General features: G+C 36.5%; 1 protein-coding gene across 21 annotated transcripts in view; it reads left to right on the forward strand.

Annotated features, from left to right (window-relative positions):
* FER (FER tyrosine kinase) overlaps positions 1-24,740 on the forward strand; it is a 458,023-nt gene that overhangs the window by 219,232 nt on the left and 214,051 nt on the right. For 18 of the 21 annotated variants that reach the window (XR_015168399.1, XR_015168396.1, XR_015168401.1 and 15 more), the window contains 2 exons: positions 10,589-10,792; positions 24,385-24,507. Coding sequence is in view for 15 of the 21 variants with exons in the window: in XM_086413354.1 (XP_086269480.1) it covers positions 10,589-10,792; positions 24,385-24,507 (327 nt within the window). In the remaining 6 variants the exon portion in view is untranslated. The remainder of the gene's footprint in view (positions 1-10,588; positions 10,793-24,384; positions 24,508-24,740) is intronic. The other 3 variants (XR_015168400.1, XR_015168398.1, XR_015168397.1) reach the window with 1 other exon arrangement.

Here is a 24,740-nt window from a genome sequence, read left to right on the forward strand (position 1 = left end):
CTTTCCTGGTGCCTCAGTGGTGAAGAATCCATCTGCCAAGCAGGAGACACAGGTTTGATCCCTGGGTTGGGAAGATCCCCTGGAGGAGGAAATGACAACCCACTCCAGTATTTCTGCCTGGGAAATCCCATGGACAGAGGAGCCTGGTGGGCTGAATTCCACGGGGCCGCAAAGAGTTGGACATGATCTAACGATTGAGCATGCACGCTTTTTAATATGTTAGACATATTCCCATATTTATTCCACTCAAGCAACAATCTTTTATACACAACTGTGGCAAGGCATCAGGTATTTTAATTTAAAAAAAGGAAGAAAAATATATTTTGCGTAAAAGATTTTCAACTTATCTTTTAACCTTTGATGCTGCCATTGTCACTTTCAGCGTTCAGAAGTATCCACAGGAGAAAACTAATGCAGACCGTCTTATGTGGCATTAAGTAGCAAATGAAAATTAAAATTGTGTGCAGGAGCCACATGACAGAGTACTTCTCTTTCAAGCCTTATCTCCTGCTCTTATTTTCATAAATTTACAACTCTACAGATAAATAGTAGTTTATAAGACTTGGTTTATTATGATTTGACAGTCAAAGTAAGGCATAGGAGACTTGATTAAGAATTCATGAGAAGTTTCAGAGACTCTATGAGGAGAGTTTTTTTGATAATTTTTATTAGAAGAAAAGGGCTTCCCTGGTGGCTCAGATGATAAAGAATCTGCTTGTAATGCAGGAGACCTCGATTCAATCCGTGGGTTGGGAAGATCCTCTGGAAGAGGGCATGGCAACCCACTCCAGGATTCTTGCCTGGAGAACCCCATGGATAAAGGAGCCTGGTGGGCTACAGTCCATGGGGTCACAGAGAGTCGGGCATGACTGAGCGACTAAGCACAGCACATTAGAAGAAAAAGAAACAGTTCTTACAAGGAAATATTTAAAGTATTTTTTAAACAGAGGATGAAAGAGGTTTTTCTTTTCCTTTAAGACACATTGATTTACATCTAGAAACAAAGGAGAAATCCTGTTTGTTCATTAAGATGAAGTTGTATGGGGTTAGCACTCCAAAAGTACGTCAGATATACTGTACACAATCTTCATAATTAGTTGATATAAATCATAACTTTTTAAATGCCTTAAGATATTTACATGTTTTGTCTCCACTTAAAAGTGGTATTTACCTTATTCTTAAGTAAAATTACTAAATTGGCAGTGATTGATATAGGTTAAATTTGGTGTTTACTGACTGCTTTTATCTGAAATGAAGTGCCATTCCCACAAAGCATGTACCTCATTCATATATACATTTAAATAACCTTATCAACATCCTTGAAGCTATGAAATGCCTGTTTCATTTAAGAAAATTTCCCTTTGTAATCAAGAATTCTAGTGAATCTGTACGTTGTCTTGCATTTGATCACGTTTTTATCTTCATGATTAAGGCAGTCATTATATCCATCACTTAAGAGCCCTTTGACATTCCCTGGTTTATTCAGAAATCTTATGAACTAAGAAGACTGAAATAGTGTGCACTTTATGACACTGGTACACTGTGAGTAAAGGTACAGAACTACTTCTGTAAGGTGTTAAATATCCTGTTTACTTGAAGAAGATTTTTCCCCTCAACTACACAGGTAACTGAGGTCTTGAGTCTTACTGTCTTACTGTGAATGTGAAGGTTTCAAGTAGTATGATAGTCTAAGATAAACTTTAGAGGCTATTTAATTATAATTAAAATTTTTTTCTGACATAGTTTAGTATTTTTGAGTATTCTAGTCTGGTAAAGGTAGTGTAAAAGAAGGAAAATTTTTAATTACTCTAAACGAGTTTTTCTTTAAAACTTTTTAAGAACCCTGCCAAAATGGCAAACTTAAGCCAATTAGTTTATTTTTTTGTGATATACGTCACACAATGCGAAACTGACCATTTCAGCATATACACGCAGTGGTTTTAGCATATTCATTGTTGTGGAACCATCACCATCATATACATACAGAGCCTTTCAGTCTCCCTAATTAGAAACTCCTGTTAGCAATTGGTCTTAATTTCCCCCCTTTTCAATTTTCTGGTAATCACTCATCTATTCTTGATCCTATGGATTTGCCTTTTCTGGACATTTCCCATAAATGGAGTCACACGCTATGTGGCCTTCTCCTGCCTGGTTTCTTTCACTTCGTGTAATGTCTTCTTGATTCATCCATGGTGTAGCATTTATTGGAACTTCATTGCTCTCTATGAGAGAATAGTGTTTCCTTGTGTGGGTTTATCTGACATTGTTTACCTATCCATCAGCTGACATTTAGGTTGTTCTACTTTTGGGCTATTATGAATAAAGCTGCAGGGAACATTCAAATACAAGTTTTTATGTGAATGTATGTTTTCAGTTCTTTCAGTTATATACCAGGGAATTGCTGGGTCATGTGGTAATTCTGTGTTTAATTTCTGAGGAACTACCAAACTGTTTTCCACAGTGTTCACAGCATTTTGCATTCGCACCAGCAAAGCGTATTATTTGAGTGTTCCAGTTCTCTACAATCTCAACACTTTTTATTTTTCCATTTTTTTAAAATTATGGGCATCCCAGTGGGTATGAAATGATATCTTATTGTAGTTTTATTTGCATTTTCCTGACAATTGATGATGTTAAGTATCTTTTAATGTGATTTGTTGTCACTTGTATGTATTCTTTGGAGATATGACTATTCATATCCACTGTATATGTTTTAATTGGTGATTTTCCTTCATTGTTGAGTTATGAGTTCTTTATATATTCTGAATACAAGCCCCTTATCAGATACATAATTTAAAAATTTTTTTCCGTCATTCTTGGAATTGTCTTGACACACAAAAGTTTTTAATTTTGAGAAAGTCCATTTATCTAATTTTCTTTCATTGCACATACTTTTGGTGCTGTATCTAAAAAAATTGTCTAGTGCAAAGTCATGCAAACCCTCACCTGTGTTTCCTTCTAGAGTTCTGTAGTTTTACATATAGGTCTTTGATCCACTGCAAGTTAATATTTGCATATGGTATGAGGTATATATTCAAATTATTTTTTAAAGTGTGGAAGCATATTTAATTTAAAATCTAAAAGCAACAACTATGAAATCGCTGGTTTTTTACTCAAACATATAAAATTGGGAGCTTAGAGCATAATTTTAGATAAAACTGTTAATTGCATTATACAAAAGGAAATGGATTAATCATGATAGTATTCCCATTGAACTTCTCATAGCTACTTATTTTGCCATTTTTTACACTGTGGCTAAAATGTAGATCTCTCTGTGAAGACAGTCTGATGGAGCACTTTAATCAGAAATGTTGCTGGAAGGAAGAATGTCAGATAATTAGCTCATAGGTGAATTTGACTTTAACAGACTATAATATCTGATGATAGATGTTTAATATTTACTGTTATGGTGAGATTAGTATTTTAATACGCTGTATCAGCTCCAAGCAGGTGTTTCTTTTTTTCTACTGCACTAAAGGAGTTAAATAGCCTATCCTGAGTCCCTCCAGGCGCTGAGGTCTGCTTCATATCCTGCATCTTTCGTGCTTCAGGCGGTTATGAATTTGCATTGAGGACTATTTCTCATAGATTGCTTCTGAAATCAAGGCCAGGGGTGTTAGACAGGGTTCGTTGTATAATCTGAAAGCCTACAGGCGATCATGAGGGTCCATTTCCATTGAAAGTCTTTCAAACCACATTATATTCGATGAGATCTGTTCTAGTCATATCAAGAATACTGCCCTTTCTCCAGAGCCATTTTTTTACTGCAGAATTTTTGTTATAAGTGGCTTAACAATCTCTTCTGTCTTACAGCCCCTTCTGAGTACTAGTTGTTGTTCACTGATGAGTGGAGTACAGAACACATTTATAATAGTAGCACTCTTTGAAAAACGTTATTTAAAATAAAAATAAAGCACACTTTGGTCCAGATAATTGTTCTTTAGATGTCAGAAGAATTATTAAATTATTCTTCTGTCGCCTTAAAATTAACATTTTTCTGGATCTAGGTTTTTAAAAATTTTTGAATTACTTTGAACTTGATTGAAAATAAAAATATTCAAAAATAATGATGTGCATCCATAATAAATAATTATATACTAAGTAAGATTTGCTTGTTTGCTTCTGTTTAGAAAATAAGCAAATTATGGTTCAGTTGTGTTTGTTGTACATTGATTATCATGTTGGTATTATAATGCTGGGCTTTCACCTTTGGCATAAGGGAATATAGTTATTTTCATTCATAACATAAAAAACTGCTCATGTTTTTTAGTGTCTTTCTTTAAGTCCAACAGAGCAACCTTGTACTTCCTCTGACAAGGGATGTTGTTAAGTTCAACTTAGATATTATGTATTTTAAACCTTGGTTGTCTTCCTTTATCCTTAAGGATTTAATAGTTATTTATTTATCCCAGACAGTAACATGTAGAAAAATGAGAAATAGGAAAAATAAAAATTAAACTTCTTACATCATATCACTGCCATAAATAGATTGAATTCTCCATGTAGCTAGTCATGTCTAAGAAAAACTAAATAATATTCTCAGAATTACATGTTTTGAATCCCTAGTATTATACATAATTTTTAAGAAGAGCTTATCAAGCTTTCAGTTCAGTCAGTTCAGTCACTCAGTCCTGTCCGACTCTTTATGACCCCATGAATCGCAGCACGCCAGGCCTCCCTGTCCATCACCAACTCCCGGAGTTCACTCAGACTCACATCCACCGAGTCAGTGATGCCATCCAGCCATCTCATCCTCTGTCGTCCCCTTCTCCTCCTGCCTCCCATCCCTCCCAGCATCAGGGTCTTTTCCAATGAGTCAACTCTTAACTTGAGGTGGCCAAAGTACTGGAGTTTCAGCTTTAGCATCATTCCCTCCAAAGAAATCCCAGGGCTGATCTCCTTCAAAATGGACTGGTTGGATCTCCTTGCAGTCAAGGGACTCTCAAGAGTCTTCTCCAACACAGTTCCAAAGCATCAATTCTTCGGCGCTCAGCTTTCTTCACAGTCCAACTCTCACATCCATACATGACCGCTGGAAAAACCATAGCCTTGACTAGACGGACCTTTGTTGGCAAAGTAATGTCTGCTTTTGAATATGCTATCTAGGTTGGTCATAACTTTCCTTCCAAGGAGTAAGCGTCTTTTAATTTCATGGCTGCAGTCACCATCTGCAGTGATATTGGAGCCCAAAAAAATAAAGTCTGACACTGTTTCCCCATCTATTTCCCATGAAGTGATGGGAACAGATACCATGATCTTAGTTTTCTGAATGTTGAGCTTTAAGCCAACTTTTTCACTCTCTCTTATCAAGCTTTATTTTCTATTATTTCAGTACATAGAGTGTGTGTGCTAAGTCACTTCAGTCATGTCCCACTCTTTGCGATCCTATGGACTGTAGCCCACGAGGCTCCTCTGTCCATGGGATTCTCCAGGCCAGAACACTGGAGTGGGTTGCCATGCCCTCCTGCAGGGGAGCTTCCTGAACTAGGGATGGAACCCAAGTCTCTTATGTCGCTTGTACCGGCAGGTGGATTCTTCACCGCTAGTGCCACTTAGGAAGCCACACAGAGAGTAAGCCTCTTCTTTTATGTGTTTGCTCAGATGCTTACAGCATTTGACCCAGATCATGTCAGAATGACACTGTGTTCTGTACAGGCAATCCCAACTTGATGATAAATTTTCAAATGTACCGAGCTGTGATTTCATACTAATTCATCAGAATGATCTGGTAATAGTTTTAGTTGAGATGTGTAGTATAGCACTTGCACTGAAGACAGTTAATGGACTAAAATGTTATTATTGATGCAGTGGTACATTTTCTCTGCAACATTGTATGAGCTTCAGGTCAGGATGTTTGATTTGGAAAAAATAAAGCTGTAGAAAAAATGGCAGCAATGTGATGAGATGAAAGAGAATGAATGAGAGTCACAGGCACAGCTGGAAAAAGTAAATGGATAAAAATAATGAGAAAAAAGAACGATTACTCATAAAAAGAAGTTGAGTAAAGGAACTAAAGAAGCAGGGAAGAAAGCAAAGTCAGGAGAAATCAGAAGGTATTGGAGAAGTATGAGACCAAAAATGAATGACCTTTAAAAAATATATTTTGCTAGAGATAGGGTCTCTTATTAGACATCCTGGAAGGTACACAAACAGGCAGTCAAGGAAGTGGAAAGTCATGGAAGTCAGGTGATGTTCAAGTTTGATTAAGTTGTATATCTTTGGGGAAGAGTGACATTAATATTGTTTGGGGAAGAATTGTAGAAGAATGTGAATCTGATCAGCATGTAATTCTGCCTAATCATTATGGTAATCATAGTTGTATTATTACCTAACGACTGAACAAACTCAAAGTCTCAAAAAGTACAAAAATTGTTAATTAAGGAATTTGTTAATAAGAGTTTTGCTTCTAGTTTCATAGTATAAAGTGAACATTAGGTAAAGTATGCTTTTGATAAAAATAAGATATCAATGCATGAAAAAAAGATCAATTCTACTTTATTGCTAAAAAAATAGGATTTGTCAATTTACAGATAGGCCTTTGTGCCTGTTGAAGATGGAAGCACTGCTTTACATCCTGTTTGTCCAGCAGGAATGCACACAGTCATGAAGGTGAAATATCCAGAGTGTTTACCTGGCCCTTTCATAGAAAGTCGCCTTTCCTGCGTAACTCAGATTCCTACTCAGTAGGCCAGTATTTCCCACCTTTTGCAAGTGTTTGGTGATTTTCTTCTGTTTGTATGACATTTGATTCTTAATCGCCCCTAAAATCTCTCAGTGATATATAGCTTTAAAATTAACGGGGTCATTATGGAATTTTTTAGAAATGTTTAAAATCCTATGAGTTACTTGTAGACACTATAGTATATTATTACACTCGGTTTGAAATAATTCTTTACTTCAATTGTTAAACTAATAACTAAATTTATATAAGGATTTAGAAGAGAATTATGTTCACTTTATGTTTATTAAAAATTCATAAAAACTCATATGTTAGTGTTGAAATTTTATTTAGCTTGTTTCAAACTCACTGAGAGGTGTACTTGCATATTTTCGATGCTGTTATATTTTAGTTTTTTTTTTTTTAATGGTTCCTTATTTGGGTGCTTAATTTGAGTAAAATCCAGACATTGATTTTTTTAAAAAACATTGTTGTCTTTGCTTCTCATAAGGAGCTAATCTTGTGCTCAAATGTTTGAGATAAAAGCATACAAATATTCATTAAATTCTTGGTAATTAGTCTTAATTAGACTAAGACAAAAAAATAACCTCATTCTTAAGTCTGGAAAAAAATTTTCATTTTCTTGGGCTGATTCCTCATTGCCTCTTCATTTAAACCATCTTTTTATCAAACTAAGTTCAGTATGTTTTTTCTGACATATTCTTTAAGAATAAGGTCTGGGGAAAAAGGTAGATAGCTAGTCTAGTCAATCAGGAAAGCTTGTCTTATTATTGTGTAACTTGTTAATTATGTTACTGCACATATGAAAATGGAAACTTCATCTTCCCCATGTCTTTGACAAAAATTTTAGATAACAAGGAAAAATCTTTCCCCACTTAGGCTGAGAAAGTTGTGATGTTTGAAGTAAAAAGCTTCCTTTCATTTTTGATGTCATTATGAAAGCCTTTGGAATGCTGGATTCCATTGCTGGCACGACCTTCATTCTGTTACTGTCAGGCTTGCAAAGCTGTATTAGAATTTAGTTGAAAGCACGTTAATAAAATGTTTTTTTCCAGTGTTTCCAGGGAAATTCCTGAAAGACCTTGGTAGATGCAGTCAGGGGCTGTGTACAGCCTTTTCCTGTGTATGCATGTCTCACATGTACACACACATATACCCATAGTGACTTTAGCCTGCGTTCCATGACGGTATTGTCTAGGGCCAGGAACGGCAGATGGCGAAGTTTTCCTTCCTACCCAAAAGACCTTATGAAACAAAAAAACAGAAGTATAATCCCTATGAAATACCATTGTAAGTTCCTTCCCGTTTATTTCTCTTTTTAAAACAAACAAACAAACTTAGATGTTTCAGAATGATTTTTTTCCCCCAAAATGTATTCCTCACCTTCAGATGCTTAAATGAATTTCTGTGTTAGCTGAGCTTTTGTATTTCCAATGCCCTTCTGACTTAATGAATTCCCCAGGGTCCTTGTTGTCCCACTTCTAAATAAATCAACCTTTTGGAGGATAGGCTGATAGGAGAGGAAATCAAGCACATGATATCCTTGTTTGTGATGCTTTTCTATTATGTAGACCTTTTAAAAAAGAGATAATAATAAAAAGTTTTTTTTTGCCTAAAAGTGACACTGAATTTCTTTCTATATTGATTCTTCTCAGAGGAAAAAAATCAATAAAACACTCCCCATTGGCGAGACTTGAAAATATTTCTATAACAGTAAAAATTTTAGTGTTTTCTATATTGAAATCCATTGTGACAAAATTTTAAAGAAGAAATATTTAATCATTCTGACCACCTACTTTATAAACTGTTAGTATCAGTATACACAAAAATTAATTTCATATGGATTATGCATTTGTTTTAAAAAAATAATTATTTTTTTTTTCTCATAGTTGTGGCTAGTTCTTTATATAATTCAATTGTAAACCCATTTTGGGAATACAATGTAAATTGTTTTGAAAGTAAAGTATTTGTCATAATTCTAACAAAAGAAAAGGCTTATTCAGCTTATAAACAATTTCCATGTACAGATGCATCATATATGTATTTAAAGAATTAATCTCACAGTGGCAGGGCTTCCTTGGTGGCTTGGATGGTAAAGACTCTGCCCGCAATGCGGAAGACCTGGGTTCATTCCCTGGGTTGGGAAGATCCCCTGGAAAAGGAAATAGCAACCCACTCCAGTATTCTTGCCTGGAGAACCCCATGGACAGAGGAGCCTAGTGGGCTGCTGTCCATGAGGTCACAAAGAGTTGGACACGACTGAGCGACTAACATTCGCACTCACATGGTGGTAGAAGTAGAAACCAAACTGTGTACTCTTCTTTGAATTCTGTTTGGGATTTCTCAGTTTTTTAAGTCAGTAGGATGGGCTTTGGCTAATATAAAATGGAACTTTGACCAGTAAATTTTAGGCCTCTTCAAGTGATAAAACTTGAGGGCTTCCCTCATAGCTCAGTCAGTAAGGAATCTGCGTGCAATGCAGGAGACCTGAGTTCGATTCCTGGATTGGGAAGATCCCCTGGAGAAGGAAATGGCAGTCCACTCCAGTACTTCGGCCACCTGATGTGAAGAGCTGGCTCATTTGAAAAGACCCTGATGCTGGGAAAGATTGAAGGTGGGAGGAGAAGGGGACGACAGAGGATGAGATGGCTGGATGGCATCACCGACTCAATGGACATGAGTCTGAGTGAACTCCGGGAGTTGGTGATGGACAGGGAGGCCTGGCGTGCTGCGATTCATGGGGTCACAAAGAGTTGGGTACGACTGAGCGACTGAACTTAACTGAACTGATTCTTGCCTGGAAAATCCCATGGACAAAGGAGCCTGGTGGGCTACAGTCCGTGGGGTTGCAAGAGTCAGACACGACTTGGCGAGTAAACCACTAAGTGACAGAAACAGTGCAGGCTCTCTTCAAGCTAGTTCTCATTTACCAGAAAGGTGCCTGTGCCTTACCTATGAAGAGTTCCTATGACCTGGGGCAGTTCAGTTTCTGTGGGTGATAAACAGAAACAAACAAACAACTTTTTACTTGTAACCATAAGATGTATGCTTTCATCTATTATTTTTTTAATATAAATTTATTTATTTTAATTGGAGGCTAATTACTTTATAATATTATATTGGTTTTGCCATACATCAACATATTAATTAGAAACATTTCAAAGAAACATAACCAGCTCTGAGTTACCTCTATTTGTTGTTAGCATTTGGCCTCCTAAAATAACGGATGACTTGCTTCCTGCTGCGCTCATGGCTTGTATCCCCCCCGCCTTGTTTTTGTCGCATGTTTGCCATTGCACCTTGGTGGTTTCAGGGATGCTGTTTCAGCTGAGCCTTTGTCTGTTGTTGCTGTGTAGGATCAGGACCAGCCCTGTGGCAGAGGTAATGGTTAAGGAAGTCGGAGGAGCAAGGATGAGCAGGCGCAGCAAGAGGAAGCCATAGTGCTTCTGGAACCCATGACGGGGGCAGCCATGTGATCAAGAGTTAATGCCATAAAAACATATAATTCAACTTTTACTTCTTTGAAAATGAAGTTGTTTATGAAAAGTGTCCCTGATAATACTCTCATTTCATCATAAGCCTCTGATTGAAGATTTTTAAATATATGTATTTTATAATATGGTGACTCAGACTACAGTGCTAACTCTAAATGCTAATATTGTGTGTACCTATGTCTGATAGAAAAAACAAATAATCTTGCAGTATTTAAGGGTATGTATTACACTTCAGCATCAGTGCTCCAGGAGGTATTAAAAGATTATGAACATTTCAGATTTTTCAGATAACGTTTAATTGGTCAATTAAAGGGAGGAACATAGGTAAGAAGTATTTATAATTGCTATTAGTCCTACCAGAAAAAAATTGCTATCTTCTCTAACTTAATGTGTTTTTTTTCAATATTTGCTTAAGTTCTGTGATACGATCCCTGTACTTGAGAAACCTCTGGCAGAACAGGACTGGTACCACGGTGCAATTCCCAGAATAGAAGCGCAAGACCTGTTAAAACAACAAGGAGACTTCTTGGTGCGAGAGAGTCATGGGAAACCTGGTGAATATGTCCTTTCTGTATTTTCTGATGGACAAAGGAGACACTTTATCATACAATATGTTGATGTACGTTTCCACTTTAGTTTATATGTATATTTTGATGTAGTTAATTGAGGTATACTTGTAATAAAATGATGAATGATTTGTGGTAAATGCCTATAACAGTAACTTTAGCACTTAATGTTTTTTTAAATTCCTTAACTTTAGTGCTCCAAAATGCACTGAAATTTTCATCTTTTAAAGGAAATATGCATTTTAAAATATTAAGTTAAAAATAGTTACAATTTGCATTAAATTTAAATGCATTAATATTTAATATTTTAAGTTAACTTTGTTTATGATCCTTTAAATTAAAAATGAAATATGTGATTATTACAATTTTTTTCTAGAGAAACTTAATTATGATTTTTATGCTCTTAAAATTGGACCTTGAAATTGCACAAAAATGTCGCCACAAGATTTTTAAGAAGTATTTTATTAAATAATAATAATGAAGTACCTTAATGAATGAGATGGTGATAGTTGAATTGGTTTTATGATTCACTGAGGATTAATGGGTTTTTTTCCATTTAAGTATAAGCTTTTATTTGTTGGTGTTAATGAACAGTAAATAGGAATTTAGGAAGAATTTTAAAAGTGATCAAGTCACATTGCTTGTTATACTGATTTATTTATTGAAGTTTAAGTATTGTAAGCTGTTTCCTTTTGTGTTGCATTCTTTATTAACCACTAAACAGATGAAGAGTGTTTCAAAATTCTTTAATTTTATCCACTGAGAAATTTTAAACTTTTTGGCATAGGAAGGAATTAATGCTTCTGTTTGTCATTTTTTAACCTCATCATTTCAAACAGCATGCATTTTCAAGCTGGCTGCCTATAGGATTTCAGTAAATGTCCAGGCACTATAGCAACACTAAGTACTTACAAGAAGATTGAACCATTATCATTAGATGAATTTCAGAAGGTTTTAGGAACATATATGTTCCAGTTCATACATAGTTCATATAACATATAAATTCATCTAATGATAATACATTACATTTTATCTATGTGTTACATAGATATAGTTCTGAGCTGAAATTCACATATCATAAAAATAACCATTTAAAAGTGGCATTTAGTGTAGTCACATTTAAGAATTATATTTAAAGGAAAATAGATGCTGATCAGATGGGTTAAGATAAGCCATTTAAAGTGTATATTATGTTAATTTTGTATAGTATTCAGATCTCAACTTGATGATTATAATTGTTTACTCTCATACATCAAACTTACTGTTTCTAATAGTATATCATTCCTTATTTCCTTGGCAAACTGTTTTATAATTTGCATCTATCTTTAAATTATGGGTGTATTGATAGATACCCTTCCTTATTACAACCTGTAGCCATGTTGGCAATATTTGTAAAATGGTGTGAGAATTTAGAAGGAAAGAGGGTAGGTAAAGTATGAACTAACTACAACTTATATGAATGTTTCCTTCTATTTTCTAAGCTCTAAAAGTTACTATTTTGAAATGTTTCATACAGTAAGACTGAAATATTTCTTTTATTACCTATTATAGTTTAAAATGTAACCTCAGGAATTTAAATTAGTTTTTTTAGAAACAAAATGGAAAGGGTCCACTTGGAAATTATCACCTGTCTTTATATTTCCATTTTGTTTTAAGTAACTAAAGTGAACAGCATTATATATTCAAAAAATGAGACATTGTTACAAGTTCACATTTAAAGATTTTATTTGGCTTCCTCTGACATTGAAATTTTGCAGAGATCTTTGAGAGTGCCTATGTTTCTGTAAATGCCTCCAGTTTTCCGCTGCCTAATTTTATTTAATTTGCCCTCCTTATATAATGTTGAGTTCTTCAATCATAAGAGTTTTGAGGTGAAATAGACTACTGGGAAAAATTTTAATTCTTTTTCTTTTTATGTAGGTGATTCTTACTTGATCTAAATTTATTGCATTTCCTTCGTCATATACCTGTTGTCTGGAAGGGTTTTATAAATGGGGAAGTCATTACCAGATATTTGTTATGTTGCCTATTGAAATTTTATTCCGATCAATGACTTTTTAATCCATTACTAGATTATAAAAGCTGTACATAAGTGAGGGGACGGGTGTCCTCAGAGAGGAAGATATAAAGACATATAGGATTTTAGAAAATGGAAAAAATGTCAAGTAGTAGACCAATGGAAACTTGGGTTTCAAGCTCAGATATGTACTTGATAAGCTCTGTGGTTTGGGATGTAATGGGGGTAATAGCCAATACAGTGCTTGTGAGAGTCGGAGAGTGAATATATTCTTATTAAGTGCTGTGCAGATCATTAGGCATTTTTACCATTGTTTGAACACTTTATTTGAGAAAACATACAAACGTACTTTGTATGGAATATCAATGTAATTGGAGAATTTAAAAATTCTTTCTGGTTCCTGTTGAGATTTATTTGTGAAATTTAAATAATGGTAGAAATGTTATTTTGAAAATCATGTATTTAAGTTTGAGGCATTCATTGATCACAAATAATGTTGTTTTTAGTAACGTTGTCTCTGCCAGCTAGAGTCTAGTTTGGCAGCTAGTTTGAAGCTTTATTTTTGTGTGCCTATCAGTTATTTTACAACATGGTATGAGGCCACGTGCTGTGAACATTATGGCTGACCTGCATGGATGCAGATACTTTCAGTTTTCACCTTTCTTACTATGCTAGCAGAGAATGTCTGTTGTTTTAGCTAGTTCAAGCAGGGACAACTGTACTTTTTATTGGATGTTAATGTATTAAGCATATCTAAGTATCTGAATCTCAGTGTAATTCTAGTGTTACTTACTGACTATTCCATAGTTATTAACCTGCTTATGGTGCATATTGTAAAGTCACAGTTAGAGTTTGTACCTAAAACTATTTATCTTGTGTCATAAATATTGGTAGATTTTCATAGATTCAAATAGCATCTTTAGATTTCATATGTTAATGTATAATCAAATCCTTGCTTTTGTATAAGATAAACAAAAATATGTGATAAAGTATTTCAGAGGAAACTTTTATGCTGTTATTAATAGGAAAGTACCAATTCATATTTCTCTGATTTATTTATCTGACACATTTGCTAAAAACACATTTTGGTAAAGTATCATTTTATTCATGTTGGGAGGGTAGGAAGTATCCATGTTGGCAAGGTAGGAAGGTGAAATTAAAAATGCATGGCCTACTGCTTGGTGAGCTTAATACCTGGTAGGTGAGACATTAGTAGAATTTATGAACAGAGAAACATTAAAGATGCAGAATTAGAGATGACTGAACCAAACATTTGAATTAACATCTGATAATGAATTGAAAAATAGCAACATAGTAAATATTTTAAAATAAAACTTGGGGGAAAGTCCTCTGTATAATTGCATATCATCATTTTTTATTTCTTCATTCATTTCAATTAAGAAGTACTAGTTGAGCAAGTATTCTGTAGGACCCTGGGATGTGGGCCAATCAAAAATAACACAAAAGTGGAGGCCATGAGTAGTAAGTATGTGAAATTAGGTATCTCAGCATGTTGTATCATCAGTTCATTCAGCAGGTACTTACTGGATGTCTGTCATGTGCTAAGTTCCGCTTTGAGCTGATGGATTAATCTCTGAATGTACCAGACAGGTTTGCTTTGTTTTGTTGCCACAGTCTCTAGGCTCTTTGAACTACCTTTTAAACCCATACTATGGGTCTTCAGACAGACTGAGTGAAAGTATATACAGATCCACAGTTTGTTTGTATGACAGTCAATTCCAAGTTTGTAGCCTTGTCCTTGTATGCTTAAGATTCTTTTAACTGTTTCACTACCCAGCCATTCAAGGATTCAAGAGAAGGCAGTATATATACCTTGAAGTCAAAATGAAACCATCATGAGATATCATTTTCTGTGCCCCAGGCACATAAACAGGGACTTAGGAGACTTCCTTCTTAACAATAAAACAAATCCATTCCAAACGCTGATTAATTAATTTCCAGGAAATACTAATTGAGTGAGTGCTTTTGAGGCCCAGACATATCATGATGGAGCTTACATGGTGGGGAGAATTCGCGGTCATTTATAAATCGCATACAATATATGAATTTATAAACCATAGTAAATGCTATAAAGATACACAGTGCTCTGAAAGCTTTTAACTGGAAAACTTAAGGAAGTTAATGTTTGAGACAACATCTGAGGAATGAATAAAAGTTAACTAGGAGATGCCATGCCAGGATCATTTTAATATTATTCCTCAGGTTCCCCAACAACCTTTTCTGTTTACTGGTTTAACTGGTAATATGTTACAACTAGTCAATGTGCTGTTTTTATTTGAGAAAGCTAAAATTTGTTTTACATTTTTAGATTTGGGTATTACCCCAGAAAGGAGTGTTTTAGCATTTTGCTTTTATTCAGCTTATTCATCTTGGCCTCCTTCAGAAATGATTTTCCTTTTTTCCTTTTTATTTTTTTCTGAAGCATGCTTATCCTCAATTTCTTTTTTTTTCAGATCTCCTCAGGCATAATATTTCAAATTAACATTCATTGAATCCCCTTCTCATTTTTATGTGCTTATGCTGTTCTGTCTGACTTTCTTGCATAATAATAGTCTTCTGGAAATATGTGTAGCAACAAAATCTGATTCTGCTTTTTATGTGTTTTTCATCAGTATGCATGATTGATTCTTAAGTTGCACAGTGATAAATCAGGAATGAATTCTGGATATTGTGAATGTTTTAATGTAGCATTACATTACAAAAGTAATGCATACTCTTAGTGAAAATTCAGAAATATGTATCACAGAATGTGTGCTTCACAGTAACACCCCCTTATAGACTCAGGGAATATTCTTTGAGATTTAAAAAATATCTAATAGTATGTATCTATGTAATTCTTATTTTATAAAATTGAGCCCTAGCATATTTTTATTTATACTTATTTTTTAATATGTTACTTGATTTTTAAAAATGTAATACAAATGACAGTCAACACAATTTTGTCAGAATTTGTGGAAATTTATTGTCTACTACTGTTTTTATTGCTTCTTTTGAAATTCACATAGAAATCATTAGTAGCTCCAAAAAGAAATCTCTTATTTAAAATGAATATGAATTCTCTCAGTCACATTATCATTAAAGCCACATTAATAGTCACATTATTATTAAAGTAGAGAAACTTTAAAAGAGCCTATCTATATGTGAACCCAACCTCTTAGCTGAATTATAATACATTTGCACAGATTTGTACAAGGTCAAATGTAATATTTGGAATTTTGAGTGTATCAAGAAACAAGTCTTCAACGTTTTTTGAATGTACTTTTTAGTTTTTTTAAATAGAAGTATAAATCGTCTTCCAATGTTGCGTTTGTTTCAGGTGTACATCATAGTGATTTGATATTTTTACGCAGTGCACAATGATCACCGTGATAGTCTAGTGATGATCTGTCACTATAGCGTCATTACCCTCTATTGACTGTGTTCCCTGTGCTATGCAGTATGTCCCATGACGTCTGTGTTGTATAGCTAGAAGTTTGTACCTCTTAATCTCCCCTACCTGTTTCTTTCATCCCTCTACCCTCTTCCCCTCTAGCAAAGACCACTTTGTGCTCTGTATCTATGAGTCTGTTTCTATTTTGTTAGTTTTGTTTTTTAGATTCCATACATAATATTTGTCTTTCTCTGACTTATTTCACTTAGCATGGAATCTTCTAGGTCCATCCATGTTGTCACAGATGGTAAGGTTTCATTCTTCTTTATGTCCAATTAATGTTCCAATGTGTGTGTGTGTGTATATATCTTATTTCCTTTCCATTCATCTATTGATGGATAATTAGGTTGATTTGATATCTTGGCTATTGTAAATGATGCTGTAATAAACATAGGGATGCATATATCTTTTCTAAGTAGTTTTTATTTTCTTTGGAAAAATACCACATTGAGGAATTGCTGGATCATATTATACTTCTTCCTAGGTGGCACTAGTGGTAAGGAACGCGCCTACCAATGCAGGAGACAGACAAGGGTTTGATCCCTGGGTCGGGAAGATCCCCTGGAGGAGGGCATGGCAACCCACTCCAGTATTCTTGCCTGGAGAATCTCATAGACAGAGGAGCCTGGCGGGCTGCAGTCCATGGGGTTGCACAAAGTCAGACATTCCTGAGCACACACATATTGCAGTTCGAGTTTCAGTCTTTTGAGGAAGTGTTATACTGTTTTCTGTAGTGACTGCACCAATTTACAGTCCCACTGACAGCACGTGAGGGTTCTGTGAATGTGCTGTTCTTCACCGTAGTTGTTTAGATGAACTTTATGAGCAACCGGCCTTGGCATTATTTTTAGATTCTTTATCTTCATCTTTAAGAAAGGGAGTTGATGGGTTTTGCACTGTGTTAGGACTCAGGATGTCCCTGATGTCAGAAGGATTGCTTTAAACAAGTAATTGCCAGAAGTCAGTTTCTCCTTTCAGCCCATGAAGGGGGTACCGCTGCTTGTGTTACTCTCTGTATTACTCCATCATGATTGCTGTGTCAGTGGCAGAAAGCCACCTTCAGATTAAAAACTAGATATGTTCTTTAGAATTGGAAACTGAAAATTCCCATTATTTTATTCACAATTTCTCTAGTTAGAAGAGATACATTAGAAATTTATACAAGATCTTAGGACACTAGTGGCTAATTTGAAATTTCATTTTCTCTGTCAGCTTCATCTCATTATTACATTTTATTAAACACTCTCCTGTTTGACTACATCTAGTTCACCTTGATTCATGGACCTAACATTCTAGGTTTCTGTGAAATATTGTTCTTTACCGCACTGGACTTTACTTTCACCACCAGATACGTCCACAACTGAGCGTCGTTTCTGCTCTGGCCCAGTCACTTGGTTCTTTCTGGAGCTATTAGTCATTGCCCTCTGCTCTTCCCCAGCATATTGGACACCTTCCGACTTGGGGCTCATCTTCTGGTGTCACATCTTTACTGAACATTGATGTCTTAGGAATCAGTGAACTAAAATGGATGGGAATGAGCCAATTTAATTCAGATGGCCACTGTGGGCAACAGTTCCTTAGAAGAAATGGAGTAGCCTTCACAGTAAATGGGAGGCCAACATGCAGTGTCTAGGTGCAGGCTCAGAAACCACAGAATGATCTCAGTTCGCTTCCAAGGCAAACCATCCAACATCACAGTAGTCATAGGCCCCGACCACTGATGCTGAAGAGGCTGAAGTTGACTGGTTCCTAGAAGACCTACAGACCTTCTAGAACTAGCCAAAAAAAATAGATGTCCTTTTCATCATAGGGGACTGGAATGCAAAAGTAGGAAGTCAAGAGACACCTGGAGTAACAGGCAAGTTTGGCCTTGGATAACAAAATTAAGCAGGGCAAAAGTTAACAGAGTTTTGCCAGGAGAACACACTGGTCATAGCAAAGACCCTCCTCCAAAAACAGTAGAGACAACTCTACACGTGGACATCACCAGATGGTCAATACGGAAATCAGGATGATTATATTCTTTGCAGTCGAAGATGGAGAAGCTCCATACAGCAGGAAAAACAAGATCTGGAGCTGAGTGTGGCTGTGATCATGATCTCTTTATTATACAATCAGACTTAAATTGAAGAAAGTATGGAAACCATAGGCCATTCAGGTATTACTAAATCTAATCCCTTATGGTTATACAGTGGAAGTGACAAATAGATTCAAGGGGTTAGATCTGATTGACAGAGTGCCTGAAGAACTCTGAATGGAAGTTCATAACATTGTACAGGAGGTGGTGATCAAAACTATCCCCAAGAAAAAAGAAATGCAAGAGGGCAAAGTGGTTGTCTGAGCAGGCCTTACAAATAGCTGAGAAGAGAAGAGAAGCGAAAGGCAAGGGAGAAAGGGAAAGATATACCCATTTGAATGCAGAGTTCCAGAGATAGCAAGGACAAAGAAGAAGACCTTTTAAATGAACAGTGTAAAGAAGGAAAGGAGAACAACAGAATGGAAAAGATTGGACATCTCTTCAAGAAAATTGGAGATATCAAGGGAACATTTCATGCAAGGATGGACATGATAAAGAACAAAAATGGTAAGGATCTAACAGAAGCAGAAGAGATTAAGAAGATGTGGCAAAAATACACAGAAGAACTATCGAAGAAAGGTCTTTAATGACCCAGATAACCAAGATGGTGTGGTCACTCACCTAGAGCCAGACATCCTGGAGTATGAAGTCAAGTGGCCTTAGGAAGCACTAGTATGAACAAAGCTAGTGGAGGTGATGGAATTCAGGTTGAGTGACTTAAAATCCTAAAAGATGATGATGTTAAAGTACTGCACCTAATATGTTATCAAATTTGGAAAGCTTAGCAATGACCACAGCCCTGGAAGCAGTCAATTTTCATTCCTATCCCAAAGAAGGGGAATGCCAAAGAATGCTCAGACTACCATATAATTGTGCTCATTTCACATTGTATTAAGGTTATGCACCAGATCCTTCAAGATAGGCTTCACTAGTGCATGAACCAAGAACTTTCAGATGTAGAAGCTGCATTTACAAAAGGCAGAGAAACCAGAGATCAAATTGCTAAAATTCATTGGATCATATAGAAAACAAAGGAATTCCAGAAAAACATCTACTTTTGCTTCATTCACTACAAGAAAGCCTTTGACTATGTGGATCACAACAAACTGTGGAAAATTCTTAAAGAGATGGGAATACCAGACCCCGTTACCTGCCTCCTGCGAAACCTGTTTGCAGGTCAAGAAGCAACAATTAGAACTGAACATGGAACAACAGACTGATTCCACTGGGAACAGAGTACCTCAAGGCTGTATATTGTCACCCTGCTTATTTAACTTCTGTGCAGAGCACATGATGAGAAGTGCCAGGCTCGATGAATCAGAAATTGGAATCAAGATTGCTGGGAAAATATCAACAACTTCAGATACGTAGTTGATACCATTCTAATGGCAGATAGTGAAGAGGAACTAAAGAGCCTCTTGATGAGGGTGAAAGAGAAAAGTGAAAAGCTGACTTAAACCTTAACATTCACAAACCAATTTGCCTTGATTCAGGGACCTAACATTCCAGGTTCTTATGCAATATTGCTCTTTACTGGATTGGACTTCGCTTCTCTCACCAGTCACATCCACAACTGGGTGTTGTTTTTGCTTTAGCTGCATCTCTTCATTCTTTCTGGAGTTATTTCTCCATTGATCTCCAGTAGCGTACTGGGCACCTACCAGCCTAGGGAGTTCATCTTTCAGTGTCCTGTCTTTTTGCCATACTGTTCATGGGGTTCTCAAGGCAAAAATGGTGAAGTGGTTTGCCATTCCTTTCTCCAGTGGACCATGTTTTGTCCGAACTCTCCACCATGACCTGGAATGTTAGATCCATGAATCAAGGCAAAGTGGAAGTGGTCAAACAGGAGATGGCAAGAGTGTATGTCAACATGTTAGGAATCAGCAAACTAAGATGGACTGGAATGAGTGAATTTAACTCAGATGACCATTATATCTACTACTGTGGGCAAGAATCCCTTAGAAGAAATGGAGTAGCCCTAATAGTCAACAAAAGAGTTCAAAATGCAGTACTTGAATGCAGTCTCAAAAATGACAAAATGATCTCTGTTCATTTCCAAGGCAAACCATTCAGTCTCACAGTAATTCAAGTCTATGCCCCGACCAGTAATGCTGAAGATGCTGAACGATTCTAAGAAGACCTACAAGACCTTATAGAACTAACACCCAAAAAAAGATGTCCTTTTCATTATAGGAGACTGGAATGCAAAAGTTGGAAGTCAAGAAACACCTGGAGGAACAGGCAAATTTGGCCTTGGAGTACAGAATGAAGCAGGGCAAAGGCTAATAGAGGTCTGCCAAGAAAATGCACTGGTGGTCATAGCAAACACCCTCTTCCAAAACACAAGAGAAGACTCTACACATGGACATCACCAGATGGTTAACACTGGAATCAGATTGATTATATTCTTTGCAGCCAAAGATGGAGAAACTCTAGACAGTCAGCAAAAACAAGACTGGGACCTAACTGTGGCTCAGATCATGAACTCCTTATTGCCAAATTCAGACTTAAATTGAAGAAAGTGGGGAAAACCAGTAGACCATTCAGGTATGACGTAAATCAAATCCTTTACTGTTATACAGTGGAAGTGACAAATAGATTCAATGGATTAGATCTGGTAGATAGAGTGCATGATGAACTATGGACGGAGATTCATGACATTGTACAAGAGTCAGTGATCAAGACCATCCTCAAAAAAAAGAAATGCAAAAAGCAAAATGGTTGTCTGAGGAGGCCTTACAAATAGCTGTGAAAAGAAGAGAAGTGAAAGGCAAAGGGGGAAAGGAAAGATATACCCATTTGAGTGCAGAGTTTCAAAGAACAGCAAGGAGAGATAAGAAAGCCTTCCTCAGTGATCAGTGCAAAGAAATAGAGGAAAACAATAGAATGGGAAAGACTAGAGATCTCTTCAAGAAAATTAGAGATACCAAGGGAACATTTCATGCAAAGATGGGCTCAATAAAGGATAGAAATGGTATGAACCTAACAGAAGCAGAAGATATTAAGAAGAGGTGGCAAGAATACACAGAAGAACTGAACAAGAAAGATCTTCATGACTCAGATAATCACTATGGTGTGATTGATCACTCACCTAGAGCCAGACATCCTGGAATGCAAAGTCAAGTAGGCCTCAGGAAGTATCACTACGAACAAAGCTAGTGGAGGTGATGGAATTCCAATTGAGCTATTTCAAATCCTAAAAGATGATGCTGTGAAAATGCTGGGCTCAATATGCCAGCAAATTTGGAAAACTCAGCAGTGGCCACAGGACTGGAAAAGGTCAGTTTTCATTCCAATCCCAAAGAAAGGCAATGCCAAACAATGCTTAAACTGCTGCATAATTGCACTCATCACACACGCTAGCAAAGTAGTACTCAAAATTCTCCAAGCCAGGCCTCAGCAAATCGTGAACTGTGAACTTCCTGATGTTCAAGCTGGTTTTAGAAAAGGCAGAGGGACCAGAGATCAAATTGACCAGAGATCAAATTGCCATCATCTGTTGGATCATTGAAAAAGCAAGAGAGTTCCAGGAAAACATTTACTTCTGCTTTATTGACTATGCCAAAACCTTTGACTGTGTGTATCACAATAAACTGTGGAAAATTCTGAAAGAGATGGGAATACCAGACCACCTGACCTGCTTCTTGAGAAACCTGTATGCGGATCAGGAAGCAACAGTTAGAACTGGACATGGAACAACAGACTGGTTCCAAATAGGAAAAAGAGTATGTCAAGGCTGTGTGTATTGTCACCCTGCTTATGTAACTTATATGCAAAGTACATCTTGAGAAATGCTGGGCTGGATGAAGCATAAGCTGGAATCAAGATTTCCCGGAAAAATATCAATACTCAGATATGTAGTTGACACCACGTTTATGGCAGAAAGCAAAGAACTAAAGATCCTCGTGATGAAAGTAAAGAGGAGAGTGAAATAGTTGGCTTAAAGCTCAACATCCAGAAAATTAAGATCATGGCATCTGGTCCCATCACTTCATGGCAGATAGATGGGAAAACAGTGTCAGACTTTATTCTGGGGGCTCTAAAATCACTGCAGATGGTGACTGCAGCCATGAAATTGACAGATGCTTGAGCCTTTGTAGAAGTGTTATGACCAACTTGGACAGCATATTAAAAAGCTGAGATATTATTTTGCCAACAAAGGTCCATCTAGTCAAGGCTATGGTTTTTCCAGTAGTCATGTATGGATGTGAGAGTTGGAGTATAAAGAAAGCTGAGCGCCCAAGAATTGATGCCTTTGAACTGTGGTGTTGGAGAAGACTCTTGAGACTCCCTTGGACTGCAAGGAGATTCAACCAATCCATCCTAAAGGAAATCAGTCCTGAATATTCTTTGGAAGGACTGATGCTGGAACTGAAACTCCAATTCTTTGGTCACCTGATGCGAAGAACTGACTTGTTGGAAAAAACCCTGATGCTGGGAAAGATTGAAAGTGGGAGTAGAAGGAGACAACAGAGGATGAGATGGTTGGATGGCATCACCAACTCAATGGACATGAGTTTGAGTAAAGTCCAGGAGTTGGTGATGGACAGGGAGGCCTGGCTTGCTGCGGTTCATGGGGTCGCAGAGTTGGACATGACTCAGCAACTGAACTGCCTGAATTTTATATTGCACAAATAGAGTTTGAGTTTTTTTATCCTTTATCTGGGAAAATATCTTCCAGTAATGTAAGTAATATCCAAATTTGGAGAGTTCGGAAATTTCTTGTTTCTTACCATGCTGCTGCTGCTGCTGCTAAGTCGCTCAGTCGTGTCCGACTCTGCGACCCCATAGACGGCAGCCCACCAGGCTCCCCTATCCCTGGGATTCTCCAGGCAAGAGTACTGGAGTGGGTTGCCATTGCCTTCTCTGGTTTCTTACCATAGGATTTTCTTAAAACGGAACACATTTGTATCTGTATTCATACACATGTACATGGAGCTATTTGTGAATAATCAGATGGGAGCCTTTGTTACACAACACTGTACCGTAATGCTCCTTTCATTGAAAAATAGCCTCAATAAGATGTTTTTCATTGCTAAATTTATTGCCATTGGTTCTTTCATAAGATTACCAACGGATGTGCCTTTTTGAAGTCAGAGGAAAGCGGTTTTGACAGAGTTTGGGAACATGTTACTAACTTCATGTGTTGGAATCACAAGTGTGAAGGTGTGACTGTGCTGATGTGCACAGATTTGTCTCTGCTGCATTTTCTCTATCAAGCGTATGTGAATGACTGTATAGTTTTGTTTTGTTTTTTTGACTGTGTGGTTTGATGAGAGAATAATACATGAATAACAATGATGCTGAAGCTGAAACTCCAGTACTTTGGCCACCTCATGTGAAGAGTTGACTCGTTGGAAAAGACTCTGATGCTGGGAGGGATTGAGGGCAGGAGGAGAAGGGGACGACAGAGGATGAGATGGCTGGATGGCATCACCGACTCAATGGATGTGAGTTTGAGTGAACTCCAGGAGATGGTGATGGACAGGGAGGCCTGGCGTGCTGCGATTCATGGGGTCGCAAAGAGTCGGACACGACTGAGCAACTAAACTGAACTGAACTGAACCCAAGTACAGAAAAATCAATTCATACTGTATTGATGAAAGGGAATATATGGTCATCAGAGGTATTCTTAAAATATTATTATATTGGATATACTTCTGCAGACTTTTGACATTATTTTTGATCTTGAAAGCTTTTTCAAATGAAACACATATGGTAACGTATGTATACATATTTCTGTTGCTTAAATGTATCCTGTATTTTATTTCCTTTGGTTATTATTTTAGCAAAGTGCATTCCAGGTCTGTAAATTATTCTTTTCTTCTGGGTTTTTTTTTCTTTTTACAATCTGAATTACTTTTAGTCATTTATGAAAATTAGTTTTTTGATGCAAAGATTATTTTTTAGCTTGTTGCAATATCATTTATCTTTATTTTTACCGTCTTAACCGTTTTTAAGTATATTATAATTCAGTAGTGTTAAGTATCTTCACATGGTTGTACAACAATAGATTTTCTTAAATGGAACTTTATTGATGGATGAAGTGTTGCTTAAGCAATGTTTTCATGATTATTCTACTTTATTGTTCTTTCTCCAGAATATGTATCGTTTTGAAGGCACTGGGTTTTCAAATATTCCTCAACTTATAGATCATCACTATACAACAAAACAGGTCATCACGAAGAAGTCAGGTGTAATTCTGCTGAATCCTATTCCTAAGGTACGTGCTTACGTTTACTTTTTTTTAACAAAAGGAAAAAGAAAGGACTGCTTCGTGAGTTATGTCACACACTAAATAAAGTCCTTAGGTAATTTATAATTTTGGAAACAAATATAGTTAAAGCATGAAATTTCCTTGGTTTTACTTAGATGGCAGATGAGTTGTCTTTTTATTCAGTGTTTGCTAGGTTACAAATGGCCTGTTGTTTTTCTTTTTCCTTTCAAGTTTTGAAA

The sequence above is a fragment of the Bos grunniens genome, chromosome 7 (genome assembly GCF_055505025.1).
Source record: "Bos grunniens cultivar Pamir isolate PY7600 chromosome 7, Bosgru_T2T1.0, whole genome shotgun sequence".
NCBI lineage: Eukaryota > Metazoa > Chordata > Mammalia > Artiodactyla > Bovidae > Bos > Bos grunniens.